The sequence below is a fragment of the Gnatocerus cornutus genome, chromosome 2 (assembly GCF_029298725.1).
Source record: "Gnatocerus cornutus isolate USDA-ARS CGAHR chromosome 2, icGnaCorn1.1, whole genome shotgun sequence".
In the NCBI taxonomy this organism is placed as follows: Eukaryota; Metazoa; Arthropoda; class Insecta; order Coleoptera; family Tenebrionidae; genus Gnatocerus; species Gnatocerus cornutus.
The window spans coordinates 7,766,996-7,781,183 of record NC_142234.1 but is presented as its reverse complement, the minus strand read 5'-3'; the positions used below and the strand labels follow the sequence as shown (position 1 = coordinate 7,781,183).

The 14,188-nt window shown below is 36.5% G+C and overlaps 5 protein-coding genes across 5 annotated transcripts; 2 read left to right on the top strand and 3 right to left on the bottom strand.

Annotated features, from left to right (window-relative positions):
- The first annotated feature begins 1,807 nt into the window (after positions 1–1,807).
- On the top strand, positions 1,808–5,702 carry LOC148178514 (uncharacterized). Its single transcript, XM_088029268.1, has 7 exons — positions 1,808–1,975; positions 3,458–3,596; positions 3,648–3,740; positions 3,946–4,401; positions 4,590–4,920; positions 4,972–5,294; positions 5,348–5,702. Exons 2-7 carry the CDS (start codon positions 3,462–3,464, stop codon positions 5,633–5,635), a joined length of 1,626 nt encoding a protein of 541 aa, XP_087885394.1. The 5' UTR covers positions 1,808–1,975; positions 3,458–3,461; the 3' UTR covers positions 5,636–5,702.
- Ccz1 (vacuolar fusion protein CCZ1) lies at positions 5,643–7,577 on the bottom strand. Its single transcript, XM_088029270.1, has 8 exons — positions 7,376–7,577; positions 7,223–7,320; positions 7,083–7,176; positions 6,831–7,037; positions 6,609–6,784; positions 6,272–6,561; positions 5,823–6,224; positions 5,643–5,774 (listed from the first exon to the last, which is right to left on the bottom strand). Exons 1-8 carry the CDS (start codon positions 7,448–7,450, stop codon positions 5,716–5,718), a joined length of 1,401 nt encoding a protein of 466 aa, XP_087885396.1. The 5' UTR covers positions 7,451–7,577; the 3' UTR covers positions 5,643–5,715.
- Positions 7,578–8,169: 592 nt separating this feature from the next.
- LOC148178512 (mini-chromosome maintenance complex-binding protein) lies at positions 8,170–10,482 on the top strand. Its single transcript, XM_088030562.1, has 8 exons — positions 8,170–8,412; positions 8,458–8,640; positions 8,687–8,788; positions 8,836–9,404; positions 9,454–9,633; positions 9,730–9,973; positions 10,018–10,185; positions 10,235–10,482. The coding sequence occupies exons 1-8, from the start codon at positions 8,323–8,325 to the stop codon at positions 10,421–10,423; spliced, it is 1,725 nt and encodes a 574-aa protein (XP_087886688.1). The 5' UTR covers positions 8,170–8,322; the 3' UTR covers positions 10,424–10,482.
- LOC148178511 (ciliary microtubule inner protein 2B-like) lies at positions 10,414–12,315 on the bottom strand. Its single transcript, XM_088030563.1, has 4 exons — positions 11,991–12,315; positions 11,273–11,348; positions 11,061–11,226; positions 10,414–11,017 (listed from the first exon to the last, which is right to left on the bottom strand). Exons 1-4 carry the CDS (start codon positions 12,056–12,058, stop codon positions 10,560–10,562), a joined length of 768 nt encoding a protein of 255 aa, XP_087886689.1. The 5' UTR covers positions 12,059–12,315; the 3' UTR covers positions 10,414–10,559.
- A 494-nt stretch (positions 12,316–12,809) lies between these two features.
- LOC148178510 (clavesin-1-like) lies at positions 12,810–13,997 on the bottom strand. The gene is made up of 5 exons (XM_088030364.1): positions 13,742–13,997; positions 13,551–13,698; positions 13,151–13,511; positions 12,989–13,094; positions 12,810–12,942 (listed from the first exon to the last, which is right to left on the bottom strand). Exons 1-5 carry the CDS (start codon positions 13,860–13,862, stop codon positions 12,833–12,835), a joined length of 846 nt encoding a protein of 281 aa, XP_087886490.1. The 5' UTR covers positions 13,863–13,997; the 3' UTR covers positions 12,810–12,832.
- Positions 13,998–14,188: the final 191 nt, after the last annotated feature.

The following is a 14,188-nucleotide window of genomic DNA, read 5'->3' as shown; positions in this document are numbered from 1 at the left end:
GTCGCGACGCCCTTAAAATGTCATTTTTAGTTAATTGTGAGGGTTTGTGATATCAACCTCTAATTTAATTTTTTTTCAATATAAATGTGTTAAAAATATCTCAGTTGTTATTTTAGATTCAAGGCAAATTGTCTTCAAAATTTGAGGAAAAAATGCTGTTTTATCAAGTTGGTTTCCAATTTCATTACGTCAAAGTTGGGAACTACGTTTACACCCATCTGTCAGCATCTTGTGTCACAAATGACATCTATCTTTTGGCTCGCTTTAGATTGTAACAAAAGTCTTACTTGGTGAAATTGTCGCTTTGTCGATGTTAATTAACGATTTCTGGTGTCCATAAAGTGCAACATGCCCGTGTTAATCAAAATTAACCTTTATAAGAGTGAGTGAAGTGACTTGTGAAATTTTGGTGTAAACGTAGTTTGCCGATGCGCTGCCATAATTTTGAAAACTAACTTGATAAAACAACGTTTTTGTCGCAAATTTTAAACACAATTAGCATTTGATTTAAAATAAAAACTCAGATATTTGTTTCACAGTTATATTGAAAAAAAATTGATTTCGCGAATAATTCCGCAAAAACTCAAAAATTGCTAAAAATTATACTTCTTAGGCGTCGCGACGCCAACCAAACCATGATAAAAAACAAATTTTTGCGTCAGCTTCTAGAGCTTTGTCAACTATGAGCGTATGCAAATTTTCAAAATTGTAACTTTAAAATAAAAGACTATTTTGGGGGTGGACACAAGTGTTGCCGGACCCTGTATATTATTCAAGATTACGATTATTGTTTGCGTTATTTTTATACCTTTGCAAATACAAGAAATGTTTGATTAGATCCGTGCAAAGTATTTTTAAAGCAATTTTTGGGCGTTGAGATTTTGATACAAAATTTTGTCCTCGATTGCTGATTAAAGATATTGTTTAAGGCAATCAAGACTTTTTTATTTTTGTGCGTGACGTGGAGTATTTTATAGTTATTAAGACAAGTGTTTTATGGAGTTCAATATTGGAGGTCGTAATAGTTCAAGAGTTTAACAAATTTTTAAACTATAAAGCACGTGTTGCCTTTGGTATTTTTTTAACCGAAAAAAAAAAGTTTGAATAGCAATGTTTTAAAAATTCGCTGCTATTGAGAACAATGGTTGAAATCATGTAATTTCATTTTTATTCCAAATTCATATACCTATGTAATGAATAATTCAACAAATTAGGTTATACAAACAAAGTTTAGAAGGTAAAATTAATAAATCCTAAATATAATGAAATAAAGTCAATAATTGGGGCAAATGTTTCCTTTAAAATTTCTCCTATTGATTTTTAATAAATTCAAAGACTCATGGTCAATGTCAATGCCACCATCCTATTTGTGCCACTTTTGTATAAGTTTTTTTAATCAAAAATCTCTTTTCATTGCAGTTTTCTTCTTTTGCAAAATTTTCCCAAAATGGGTCTAGACTGAACACTGAACTGTAAAGTTTCCACTAAATCACGAGCTTTTTGTCTACTTATCACGCAACCAAACAATAATAATTTGATCATGTACAACTTTTTATCAGGTCACATGCAAATTGCTTCATTTTTCATTGATAACTTTTAAAAACTTTCCTCTGAGGCGAATCCACGATGACGCAGCATTGATTACCTTTGTACTGTTTAAAAAAATCAACAAATTTGCAAGTATAATTTGGGATTAAAAAAGATCCACGCGATCTTAGTAATCTATAATTTACAATATTTACAAACATCTCAGACTGTGCATGTGTTGCCGACATGATCACGTGTGAGCCAATAGAAGACAGCCTTGCTTCTATAACTCCCCAGTCCCGACGCCCAATGGAAGTTATTCTTGTCACTGCGGTTGGTGGTCATTGCATTTCGTGAAGAGACGCCAAGAGAAATAGACGCCCAGTGAGAACAGAAAGCTCAGGAATTTGTGTTTTTTCCCCAAAAGTTTGACCACATTTCAACTGAGGTAAGTTAACTTTTTCTTCATTTTTTTTTCACAATTTCATTTTTTCTATTGTAAACTAAAATTGGATATTTAAGGATTTACGGTTTGCTTTTCTCGAAAGTTCTGTTTTGCTCATTTCAATTACCGTTATCACCGTTCACTCTACCACGTGGTGGCATTTTCATTGTGTTGCCTTTGGGCCGTACCCTTCTAGAACTTTCACCCCAGGAAGAAAATGCTCCACTTTCAAACAAACGTTTTCTTGGACCCTGACTGATGCATCTGTCTAGACTATTGTGCAACAATTTAGTTATTATTATCGCTTCTGAGTCACTTAATTTACAGTTGTACGTATGTATAAAGTTCAACATTCGTATTTTTATACACCTGTAGGTCAGTGCTCCAAAAATATATCAAAATTATTCACTGTACGACCTGTTTAAAAAAATAGATTAAATCTTACCTGACTTCTCATCGGAATTTTTACCTGCTATTGTATAAGGGTTTTACCTCCTTTAATTTCTATGAAAAGGGCGTTTTCTAAACCTTAATATTTGTAGAAAGTGCTTCTACATAAATAAGTGCCTGATAACACGTTCTTACATAACTTTTGTAGACGCAATTTATGAACAACAGAAAAGTGGTTTTATGCTTATGTTGCATAGTGTTTTATCTATAATTTCTAGGATTCCGTTGCTTTTATTTTAATTTATCTTTTAAGTGGTTTTCGCTGATATGCCATAAATTGAATCGAATGGAAATGCTATTTGCTTGATTGTAATAAACGAGTAAGAAATTTCAAAATTGAGTATTTGTCGAGTTTTGGGAATGCAAACTCATTCAGCAAATATAAAATTTCGATTCCGAAGACCTTTTTTTATAATGCAAAAAGAGCAACTCAGATTTATCACAAAAAAGTTGTAAAAACTAAAAAAAAATCAGTTTTATATCCATTAAATTATTGTAAAAAAATCAAGGGTATTACACATTTTCCGGGGATTAAGATTTTTCTATAATTTCCATAAGGAAGTTTAAAACATCATAAACTGATTGAAATATGTAAAAAAAAATAGCCATGAACAAATCGTAGTAATCGATCTTTTACTTTATCCAGTTCGACGAACTGTTTACCTTGATATAATCCTGCAACTGTTTTTCTCTTATATCAAATATCGCTTTCTCGAAACTTTTGGAAAACAACTGCTAATAAACCATCCCATTTTTATGTACACTCATTATCGGCGTTAATGAAATTGAGCAAACACCACTGAGTGACTCTTATCTTAATTAGAAACCAATGATAGATGACATAACTCTTCAGAAAAAAACGCCACAGGAAATCAATAAATCAAATTAGAAGGAAACACTAAAGCGCCACACTAGAAATAGATTTGAACCTTGGACTCGCACGTTAACAATTCAAGCTTCCGAGTCTGCATGTAGTGTTCTTGAGCCTTTTGACCTCTAACAGTTTTAACCGCAAGGTTTGTAATTTTTTTTTAGCAAAATGATGTCCCCATCCAGTGTCCAAGAAGACGCCAAGTTAGACGCGATGCAACGTTCCTGGCTGTCTAAAAGAAGTCGTTCGTCTCTCTTTGACGATTTGGCTACAGAGACCGAACTGTTAGCAGTACCAGTTGCCGTAAGTTAGTCGAAGGGAAAGGTGGAAATGGGTGAATGTTGTGTTTTGCAGGCTGGTTATGGAAGCAATGGCAAGAATTTGGTGGCCGTACCTGAAGCTTCAGGAAAAGAAGAGGAAATTGACTATTCTTGGGGTAGCTTCCAGGTAAGGGGTGGTTTTTTAATAATATCCATTAAAATTAATAACACTGGGAAACCTTGTTTTCTCCGACTGTTAATTTACCATTTAAATAAAATTTTCAACGCGTGTGAGCTTGATTCAAAAACGTTTTTTTTTAATAAGACCAAACCAAAGGTGTTTTTTTTTTATTTTTGTAGATTTTGTATTGGACCTAATTTTATTTTTTTAGGAGCAAGTTGTTCCGGAGACCTCTGCGTTCTTCGCACCAAAGCCCATTTCTACCACTCTCGACGCCTCTAAAATCGGCGATTTTCCTGCGCTCTATACAGTATGTGCTCTAGAGCCCCACCAGATGCCAGTCGTGGGGGTGTACATCGACCCCCGTGTTGTCCCGGGCTTCAAATATCGCGTACGCCCTCTTCCACCCATCGGGCACGACTCCACCACTAACAAGTGCCTCTTTAATGACTCCGCTCTCGTCTTGAAGGCCATCGGTCGGGGTTATGCCCGTCGATTCACTTTCCAAGCCACCACTAGCCTTAATGACAACAACAATTATTTCTGGAGTGACAACCGCCCTGAAGGTTACGCGTTTGAATTGGAAGTCATCTCCGTCGGCGACAAGTTTACTATCTTCGATGCAAATAAGGAAGCCCAGGGAACTTTGGAAGTTCTACGTTTGGAGGTAAATGTCCTCTTCTTTTATTTTCATTTTGGTTCCATTTTGCGCCATTTCGACCATGTTTATTTAGACACTACCATCCGTCCAGGGCCATCTCATACGTTGTCGTTAGGCTGATCTCAGCGTCGTAAGTCTTTTATCGAACGAATCGATAGTTAGAGAATGGTTACTTATGATGCTCACTCTTTCAGGGACCGCAATTTGAAATTAGTAATGTTTGCAGCAAAAGTAATATTGAAAAAAGGGCCAAAGTTAAATTCACGGGTAAGGTTGAGTTTTATGAAACGGGAGTTGCTAAGCCCATGCCCTTGAGTGGTGTTGTGGTAGCCACAAAGTCCAAGCACCAGTCCAGTGCCGAAATTGTCAAGGTACTGAATGTGGTGATACAAAGACACCGGTACTCGTTGCGACCTGGCATCCAGAAAATACACAGAAGAGTTACTGTTAGGGGAGAAGATATCAATGATGTGCCCACGCAGTATTCCATGCATGGTTTGGAGCCTTACGAGCTTCCAGTTGTCGGTAAGTAAAATTTTGCTAGTGTTGTTCCTTCAATTAAATGATGGGTATTAGGTACTTATGTGGACCCTCGCGTCATTCCTGGCTTCCATTACAAGGTCCGCCCTAACGATCGCAAAGAACATCTCTTTGGAGGTAGAGGGCTAAGACTATTGAGCATTGGAATGGGCTATGCCAAACGCTTGACCTTCGAACCCGACTCTCTAGTGAATCCTGACAATTATCTGTGGTCTGACAACCATCCCGATGGTCTTGGGTTGCAAATTAAGGCCATTCGCAAGAACATGAAGTTTGTCATCAAATCTGGAGAGCAAGTTTTGGGAGAAGCGTCAGTATTTAGATGTGACACACCTCAAATTGAGGAGAGAATGGAAAAGGTACTAGTATTGGTTGCTAGAAAATGCAGTAATCAAAACTGTCTTATTTTTAGATCATGACCGAGTCTGGCAAATATGCAATTGAAAAATACGTGCACATTGACGTCATGTGCCATGTGGCTATAGAAATCCCCGGTGGGTGCGGAGACCAGCGCGAACGTCTTATGAGGGTGTACGGATTGGCTGTTGTTAAAAAACTACCCAATAAGAACGAAGCTCACGTAATCAGGGTGGACAATGTTGGTCTCGACTCTCAATTGAACGTACTCTTCGCGCAGACTCACACCGAACTGACATCTATCCCAAATGAATTAAAAATACTCTTTAGATGCAATATGTGATTTAGGCTAGGTTTAAGTTATTTTATTTTGTACTAGATACATTGCGTAAATAAAGATTTTTCTAATATGACGTGTTTTTGCTATAGTGGGTGGAAAAAAATTCCTTTTAATTCAGTATCACAAAGTTTCTTGATTTCCTCTAAAAAAGCGATAAGATAACTAAAACATGAGAATCGACCTCACTTACCACTTATATCGATAAGACTCGCATTCTTCTGCTGCAACGCCACGTAGAACTCCCTTGAATTCGAATTTTTAGCGACAACCCAAAAGTCGTTCATAGTTTTCACAATCATCTCGCTCGAGTGTCCTAAAAGGTCCCTCCGGTTGTTCATATCGGCCATAATTTTCAAAGACTCTTTCGTACACGCAATATTTCCCGCCTGCTTGTTATCCAAATGCGCTGTACTTTTATACGCCAAGTTAAGTTTATTGAAATATATAAATCTAGGTGAGTTCTCGGGGACATTCGACGGCGTTATCACTTGCTTGGAGCAATACTCCGAAATATCCGATACGATTGTGGTCAATTTTGGACTTATCGACTCGTCCATGTCTTTAAACAACTGCAGACTCAACTCCTGGTCAACTAAAATTAAATTAGTGAACCAAAATCAATAGAAATTGGAGGTGAACCTTTGAGAAACAGGCAAACAGAAGCGCTTAAAGCCCTGTAGACAACAAGATGATAAGTTTCTGTTTTTCCCGACGCAAACAAATGCACTTTTGGAATTTTCCCAACGGTTTTGGCACCTTTCAAATTTGTGGGACCAGTAATGAAACGGCCGTGGTGTAACGCAGCAAAAGGAGACATGGAATTGCGAGGCATGGAGCCCCCTTGCAATTCAGTTTCCATATTTGCTGGTAATAGTGTCCCAACTAAATACTGGTATACGATTTTCATGTCTTGAGGCTCCAGACCGCTCCTTTAAAAATATTGATGAATAAAAATTGGCGGCATGAATTATCCTACCAAATCAAATGGTCGTTGTAAAGAAATGCCGTCTGTGCGATCTCTGGATACGTGCACTCTAACGAATTAATGAAACATTGAACTTTGAGGAATGTTAATTTGTCCAAAGGCAAATACTGGATGCCACAAAAAACGTTGAGTATGTCGGCATGGGCGAGTTTTAACGTTTTAAGATACTAAAATAAAATGTGAACTCATATAAGTACGTGTTTTGCAGCTTACAGCTTTATAAAAATTTTCTAAGCGTGTTTTTAGAGTGCCGACATCGTTATTTTCAATGGTATTTTCAAAGGTGCCCCAAAACAATCTGTAGGTGTTGTATGCTTGTTTTAGAACCGCTTCATATACGTTGTCTTGTACGTCATCTTCCAAATATTCGATTTGGTTAGAACTATCTTTCGCTTTGCCCAAATGCGGCAGATTAAGGGTCTAAAAATCATATTCAACTTCAAGAGGAGAGTTTTAGAATCTTACCATGACAACCCAGAAGTTTTTCTCAGGCTGGAAATACAACTGGCGCATTTTTTGTGTGTGAAGAGAATTTACTGGACTGCTGGGTTTAAAAGTGCTACAATTCCTTGTTTAAAAAAGTGTTGTTTTTAGAGAAGTGTTACCCTGTAAATTGGATTATGCCTTCAACAAGCCCCACATTTTTGATTTGTGCATCTGCATGATCAGTAATGGGGTAATAATAAAGAATTTTTTTCAGTTCCTTAAAGAGACAAGTTAGAATGGTTGGTCAATTCATTGAGAGGCGAATAACCTACCTCCCCTTCCTTGGGGCCGTAAAGAGAATTGAAAATAAAAAAATTTCGTAGGTCGACTTCGGCTTTCGGATTCATTTTTAATAATTGCGTAGAAATTGCACTGAACTGTGATTATTGCTTTAAAATTATTTTAACATCGTTAGTTTTTTGTTTTAGGTTATGTTTTGACAGGAAAGTCAGCTGTCAGCCAAAATAACTTGTGTGAAGCTAGCTAGGAAGCTAGCTGCCTGCACTTAGCTTCCTAATTCCCCATCACCATGTCCGTTGCACACAGCCAAATCTAAAAAACGGCAATAAAACTTAGCTTAAATGAACAAATTAGGTAATTCTTAATTTGAAATAATAAATTATAAAAAAAAACAAATTTTTACTAAGGTGTAAAAAATAGGATATTTTCCTGGTGCATCCACCATTTTTATAATTTATGAAATTTACTTTTCAAAGTTTTTTTTTATTTGTATAATGTAAATCAGATTTAAACAGTGACGTCGCCGTTGCGTGGAACAAATTTGGAAATAAAAGCACTGAGATTTGGGTCTTTTTTACGTGCAACCAGTAATACACTATTTAGTCACATTTATGTGGCAGTGTGTAACGGTCTACGTAGTGGGAGTAATTCTTCAATTCAAAGAGCTAGGTTCACACAAGAGTTCAAATACATATTGTTCGAATTCCATACTATTGAGGTCATGTTTGTTTGAAGAAATAAAAGTTGTATAAGACATTTCTTATCTGTTTTCTTTAGAATCAAGATTTGTTTTCCAACCTAGTACTTTTATTTTCATTTAAAAAACTATTTTGATAATTAGTTTCTTAAATTTTTTCTGGATATTCATCAGCGTGACATACGTCAAACTACACATTGGCGCCAAAACTGGCAACAACTAGTGCCTTGAATTTCTCACATATTTTTAAAAAGAATACTCTAAGTTTCATACTTTTTTACAATGGACATCATAAATTGCACCCCCCATCAATGGTACGACGACGAAACTAATTTTCTTGAATTGTTACAAGAGGAAACAACATGGAATAAGGTTAGTTCGACAATTTATCTTCTAGTTTTTTATGCCCCCTTGTAGATACCACTCCTAAATGTTAATGACTTGCACAATCTTCAAGACTTGCGGCTTGTGCGCTTCCGGGGCATGATTCAAGACATGCACGGCCCTGAATTCTATCTAGAGAAGTTTGAGGTTATCAATGAAAACACAAAGGAAGTTGTCTCTCGTTTGGGAAAATACATCGACATAGCATCTTGTGGGGTAAAAAAATACTTTCCTAAAGTCAAAGATTAATTATGATTTGTAGCCAAATGAGGTCATTAACGAGGACAGTTCTTCTGTGGTGAGAGGAGAAAGACAATCTTATGTTGCTATATCAGTTCCTGCAGTCAATGAATGGGTCCAGAAAGTAAGTTTTTATACAATACTATGAACCTTGTCTACATGGACTTTTAGATTGAGGTAGAGCAGCATAAACTGGACAATCTGCAATTGCCTTCTTCAAGTCAGCAAGCTAAACGTTCTGTTAACGACATGGAAACGGACCAGGCCGATCCGATGGATCTCTCAGGGGACTCTAATAAAAGACAATGCACGCAACTGGAGAAACCAACGGCTTCAAATGTGGTTTCTCAGGAACATTTATTAAATTTTCCAATTCCTGAATCAACAGGAAAAGTTTGTCATTTAAAAATCTACAAAAATAGCAATTTGCTGAAACTGAATTCCGTTTGCGAATTTGTGGGATTTTTGTCTGTTGATCCGTGTCTCGCAGTGCCTGATGCAGATGAAGAAATGAATGACGCTGAGTTCCAAGTGCATAATCCGCCTCCATCGCTAATCCCAAGACTACATTGCGTGTCTTTTAAACCATTACAACACAACAATCCTTTAATTAGTCATGAGAAGATCAGCAGCGATAAAATGCAATTTATCAGAAAAGAACTTTTGATTTTACTGACTCAGTTAATGTGCGGAGATGAGCTAGCGGCAGAATATTTAATCTACAATTTAATTTCCGAAGTGTAACAGTTTTCTATATTGAATTACCATTTTTTAACTCTTTTTTAATAGGTATTTACGCAAAGACCTAATGGCGCTCGGAAAATTTTCTCTCAACATTTCCAACATTCCGGCACTCGAAAATCTGGATTACGTTCAAGAATTGTACAAATTCATTGCGTTATTGGTGACCAAGAGTCATTACTTGCCTATGTCTCTCGAGAACATGAACGAGCTCACCTTTGTTCCCAAGTAAGTGACGTCGAAAAGAAGCCACGAATCGAATGTTTCTATTTTGGGGCGAAATTCAAACGAACCATTTACAAGCCTTTAAAATTCTTTCCACAGGAAAGATTACACCTCCAATCGTCTTACCAGCAGCATTTTACAGCTCAGTGCAAATACTCATCTCGTACTCGATGAAACGAAACTAACTGCCGGGAAATTAAATGAAGCCGGAGTTAATGGAGTGAAAGCAATATCTGAAGCTATTAAAAATCAAAAGACAATGTACGATTTCACCTATTACCAGATCGAATTCGAGTGTGACATCCCATTCTTGGTGTTATCAGAAGGAAAATCGATGCTACCGGTATGTTTCTGGAAATTTGGATTTGTACTGACGCGCTTTTGCAGAGCGATGTCCATGTTGTTCTCCAACCAGATGACATGCACTTGAGTACTTTTAGCGAAATTGTCCAAGCAGCGAAGCACTTCTTGAAACCAGAGTTGTTGAAGGAGATCAGGGTGTATTTAACTGAAGCCAGATTGGTTCATTATGACATCACGGATAACATTCAAGATGTAAGACCGTGGATATTGTTTTGTTCCTATGTTTATTCTCTTTGTTTAGTTGGTACAAAACGAATTTGTTAACATGAGACAAAAAGCAAACGTTTCTGCCGACGACCTCCATAATCTTCTCGTGTTGGCACGACTGGTCTGTATTTCACAAGGGAAGAACACGCTGGATGAAGAGTGTTGGAAGAGAGCGTGTCAGTTAGAAGAGAACCGAAAAAAGCGAATCAAGACGCGAGTGTAAATATATATTTGTACCATTAGTGTTAACAATAAAATATGTTTTTGTACGTATATACAAATTGCTTAGTAGTGACTCACTACAATGAGCCACCCAAGCTTCCCATTCCAATTCTTCTATAACGTTATTCAAAATAACATTACGAAGCTTCAACTGTTTGATGGAGATCCTCAAAGTCTTGTAAAACGCCCACAACTTGATTTTGCGCTTTCTTCAAACTTTGGATCCTCTCCCGCTCCTTCTGAAGTAGCGTCAGTCCTCTTTTTACCACAGTATTGTATCTCTGCGATAAGGACTCTTCATTTCCTTTAACTCGTGGAATATGCCCCGTGTAGCCAGCGATTGGTGGGTATTCCGGTGAGATTTTCCGCTCCCGGAACTTATTTCTTTCCCCGTATTCATTTAACATTACTTTTACTTCGTCGTGACTCCTGATGGATGTTATTTTCGGCGCGCTATGCGCCCTGAACATTCGGTCGACTTCTTCTTGCGCTTTTTGAACCCTTCTGTATTTGTTAGTTTCGTATTCGTGGGTACTGTCATCCGCTGCTCTGCTGTAGGATTTTCCGTAGCGGAAGTTCAACGTTGGGATGAAACCTGAGGAGATAATTAAAAGGGAAATGCGAGGGGAAAACCAGACCTGTGTATCCAGTTATATATCTAGGAGCTTTGTATTTATAATCAATGGCATAATCTTTGAATTGACCTTTGGTTTTGGCGATGGGTTCGAGGATTGGTGATCTGTAGTCCTGGGAGCGATAAGGTTCTCTCTGGACACTTTGAAAGATTTTTTTGGTGCGGAGGTCCTACAAAATTTCAGTTTTACACATTTTTTTTAAATCCATTCTCCACCTTTAGAATTTCCTTCGTGTTGGTCCCATATCCTCTTCCATACTGAAACTTTAAAGTGGGACAGTGGCCCGTATATCTGAAATTAAACCAAAAGTGCCAGTATCAATCTGTTCTGAGTGATGTGTGTAACTACCCTAAAGCTATTAGCACACCCCACATTATGTTCAGCTTATCTGTAACGAAAGCCTGAAATATATCCTGAAAGCTTACAGTACCAGGAGATTCCTAGCACGCGTCCGATTCCTGAAAATTCTGACGGTAAATGCTGATTAGCGGCGAAGTGCGTTTATCATTAACACGAGGAAAACTGTGATAATTTTAACGTTTAAGTGACAACGATAATTTTTAATGTACAAAGAACGAGGTTATCACATTTCCATAAAATCTTATCCTGCGACACTAAGCTAATTCCTGCTATTACAAACTGAACCGTTGTACATCGATTCGGTCTAAATAGTTCGAAAAGAAGCGCTGATTGCATTCTCTAACCAATAAAATAGATCAATCAAGACGAATGTTTGTCTCATCCGGAACAAAATCGAAGAAACCATTCAGGAAAACGCAAGCGTTCAACTTGTAACTTCATAAAATCGGAAGTAACTACCAGCAACTTGTAAACAAACTCATTTTTCAGCAGCGACATTTTTCATGACCGGATAAATTGGCTATTGTTAATTTCACACAATAAGTAACATTGAGCTAAAAAAAAATTACATACCCAGGTATGAAGCTGTCGTGTGTTTGCGATAGGAACGTCTTTTTTTCTTCAGGTGTTAAAGAAAACATTGTGGTTTAGTCCACTGGTTTTTTTAGGTTTTAATTGTTTTTGGTTGGACATGAACGAAAAGCGGAACACTGAGCTTTTTCACACAGAAATGTGCGGCAGGAAACTCGAAACAATCGTACAACACTACAAACTACCGTCGATTCTGCGCTGCACCTTCATTCATTCATTGTTGAACTTACGAAACCGCTCGATGCATTTTTTGTGGGATGGGTTGCGTTCACGTCATTTTTAGTGGTTTGCTTGTGGTCAATACTTATTGAGAATTGCTGGAGTTACATTGTTTGCAACTAAATACATGTGCTTTGATAATAACTTTGACGAAAAACATATACGTATGTACCGTGCGATATCATCAGTGCCCTTAGGGATTGTTAAAGTTTCTATTTACATCTCTATTATTTATTTTCTTAACATAATAATCAAACTACTTAGTTTTAAGTCGTAAGTCAAAATTTACATAAATAAAGAAAAAAATTACATTTTTAAAAATCGTCTAACTTAAAGAAACGTAAAAAATTTATAATAGCTTAAAAACTCGAGAACCAAAGTACCTATCTAACGGTAAGAATAAAACCATCTTAACGTTTCAAAAACCAAGATATACATATACAATTTAGAATTAAGAGTTTAAAAATGACGGCATAAAAACATTAAAACAAGAAAAGGATTACAAAATGAAAGAAAAATATGAAAATTTTTGTTGTGTTGATGTTATTTATTTAAAGATTTTAATTCAAAAGGCGATTTTATTCGACTTTGACCACAAAATACTATTACCGAAAACCTTTACTTCTTTTCCCCACTCTCTTCGTCTCATCAACTTGTTGAGCATCATGCCACTCAAAAAAATCTAAATTCTCTAATAGTTTTGATAAAGTTCGTTCTAAAATGCTGACATTAGACCAATAATTTCTAACATTCTACATTACCATGAACTTGGTAAATCGATCCTAAGTCACCACCATATTCCTCAGGAAGACAGTCTTTAGATACAAATTCATAAAATGAATCAAAACTATTGGGATGAAGCCGTATCTAGAAGCATTTTAACAATTAATAAATACACTGCAACCGTTCCAAATGATGCTTACCACATCATAGACTTCTTTTTTCATAAATGGTCTCGCCAGTGCTATCAACCCTTTGGTAGCAGAAGCCACGTTCACGAAGTGTACTCCCTTAATTCTAGTCGGAATCGCTTCCTGAAGAAACTGCAGGATAACTTTAATCCCGTTAGGCGACATCTTGAATAAATGTTGAAAACTAAACTTCGACAAATCTGCGATGACGATCAAACCATCCGTAGGACCATGTTGATAGAAATACAACGTTATAATCATAATACTAATTCTGACAAATCCGTTGAAATCGAAATTTGCATTCGGATCCAACATTCGAAAAGACCAAATGCAGTAGTTCTCTGGAGTTTTCTTCGGTAGGACATCTGTGAAGCTGTCAAAGAATGTAGAAAAATTGTCGTTTTTGACTTACAAAGTCGACAGTATTGTTCTTATCGACTCTTCATTACAACTGAGAAATAAATCAGAAGTCGCTCGTAGTGTGAAATAATTATCAATTGTTATTTTCGTCGATTCAATTTCAAAGTAACAACTGTGGAGGAAAAGAATGACTTGCAGCTCTGAAAACACTGTTAGATACATTTTCTCGTCATAGAAATTTACCTGTAAGTTCTGGAAGATGTTGTTGAGTTTGGAGCCATTCAAATATAGTATTAACATCGCGTTTCTTTAATTTTGGATGTTGGTTATAGAGTTGGACGACATCAACAAGCTTTGCACACATTTTGTTACAAAGTGATTAGTTTTTTCAATAGTAATTAGAACTTTATAACTTTTAGCTGTTCATAAAATTGAAGTGAAATAAACCGATTGGAATGTTCTAACGACTCCTGCAATTATTTATTTTTTATTTATTTTTATAATTAGTAATGCAATTTAAGTGAACTTTAGCCTGTAATTACGACAGTAGCTACGAAACTAAGTGCATCTATGTTAAAGGAAACAGTCGTTGTGATTACAATTTTCGTGTACAACATGCGTTTTTTTGTTGTCTAGAATGTTTATTGTATTTGTGTCAAGCTTCTTGTTTTTTTTTTAAGATTTAAGCCT

Excerpts from the sequence above, each read along its gene's own strand:
- LOC148178514 (XM_088029268.1), top strand. The coding sequence starts at position 3,462 with ATGATGTCCCCATCCAGTGTCCAAGAAGACGCCAAGTTAGACGCGATG. Across the intron at positions 4,921-4,971 it reads TTACGAGCTTCCAGTTGTCG|GTACTTATGTGGACCCTCGC; the intron begins GTAAGTAAAATT and ends GATGGGTATTAG. Across the intron at positions 5,295-5,347 it reads TTGAGGAGAGAATGGAAAAG|ATCATGACCGAGTCTGGCAA; the intron begins GTACTAGTATTG and ends TCTTATTTTTAG.
- Ccz1 (XM_088029270.1), bottom strand. The coding sequence starts at position 7,450 with ATGAATCCGAAAGCCGAAGTCGACCTACGAAATTTTTTTATTTTCAAT. Across the intron at positions 6,785-6,830 it reads TAGAAAATTTTTATAAAGCT|TATCTTAAAACGTTAAAACT; the intron begins GTAAGCTGCAAA and ends ATTTTATTTTAG. Across the intron at positions 6,225-6,271 it reads TGTTTGCCTGTTTCTCAAAG|TTGACCAGGAGTTGAGTCTG; the intron begins GTTCACCTCCAA and ends ATTTAATTTTAG.
- LOC148178512 (XM_088030562.1), top strand. The coding sequence starts at position 8,323 with ATGGACATCATAAATTGCACCCCCCATCAATGGTACGACGACGAAACT. Across the intron at positions 9,634-9,729 it reads GAGCTCACCTTTGTTCCCAA|GAAAGATTACACCTCCAATC; the intron begins GTAAGTGACGTC and ends TTCTTTCCACAG. Across the intron at positions 10,186-10,234 it reads TCACGGATAACATTCAAGAT|TTGGTACAAAACGAATTTGT; the intron begins GTAAGACCGTGG and ends CTCTTTGTTTAG.
- LOC148178511 (XM_088030563.1), bottom strand. The coding sequence starts at position 12,058 with ATGTTTTCTTTAACACCTGAAGAAAAAAAGACGTTCCTATCGCAAACA. Across the intron at positions 11,349-11,990 it reads CACGACAGCTTCATACCTGG|ATATACGGGCCACTGTCCCA; the intron begins GTATGTAATTTT and ends GTTTAATTTCAG. Across the intron at positions 11,227-11,272 it reads ACACGAAGGAAATTCTAAAG|GACCTCCGCACCAAAAAAAT; the intron begins GTGGAGAATGGA and ends GAAATTTTGTAG.
- LOC148178510 (XM_088030364.1), bottom strand. The coding sequence starts at position 13,862 with ATGTGTGCAAAGCTTGTTGATGTCGTCCAACTCTATAACCAACATCCA. Across the intron at positions 13,699-13,741 it reads ACATCTTCCAGAACTTACAG|AGCTGCAAGTCATTCTTTTC; the intron begins GTAAATTTCTAT and ends CAGTGTTTTCAG. Across the intron at positions 13,095-13,150 it reads AAAAAGAAGTCTATGATGTG|ATACGGCTTCATCCCAATAG; the intron begins GTAAGCATCATT and ends AAATGCTTCTAG.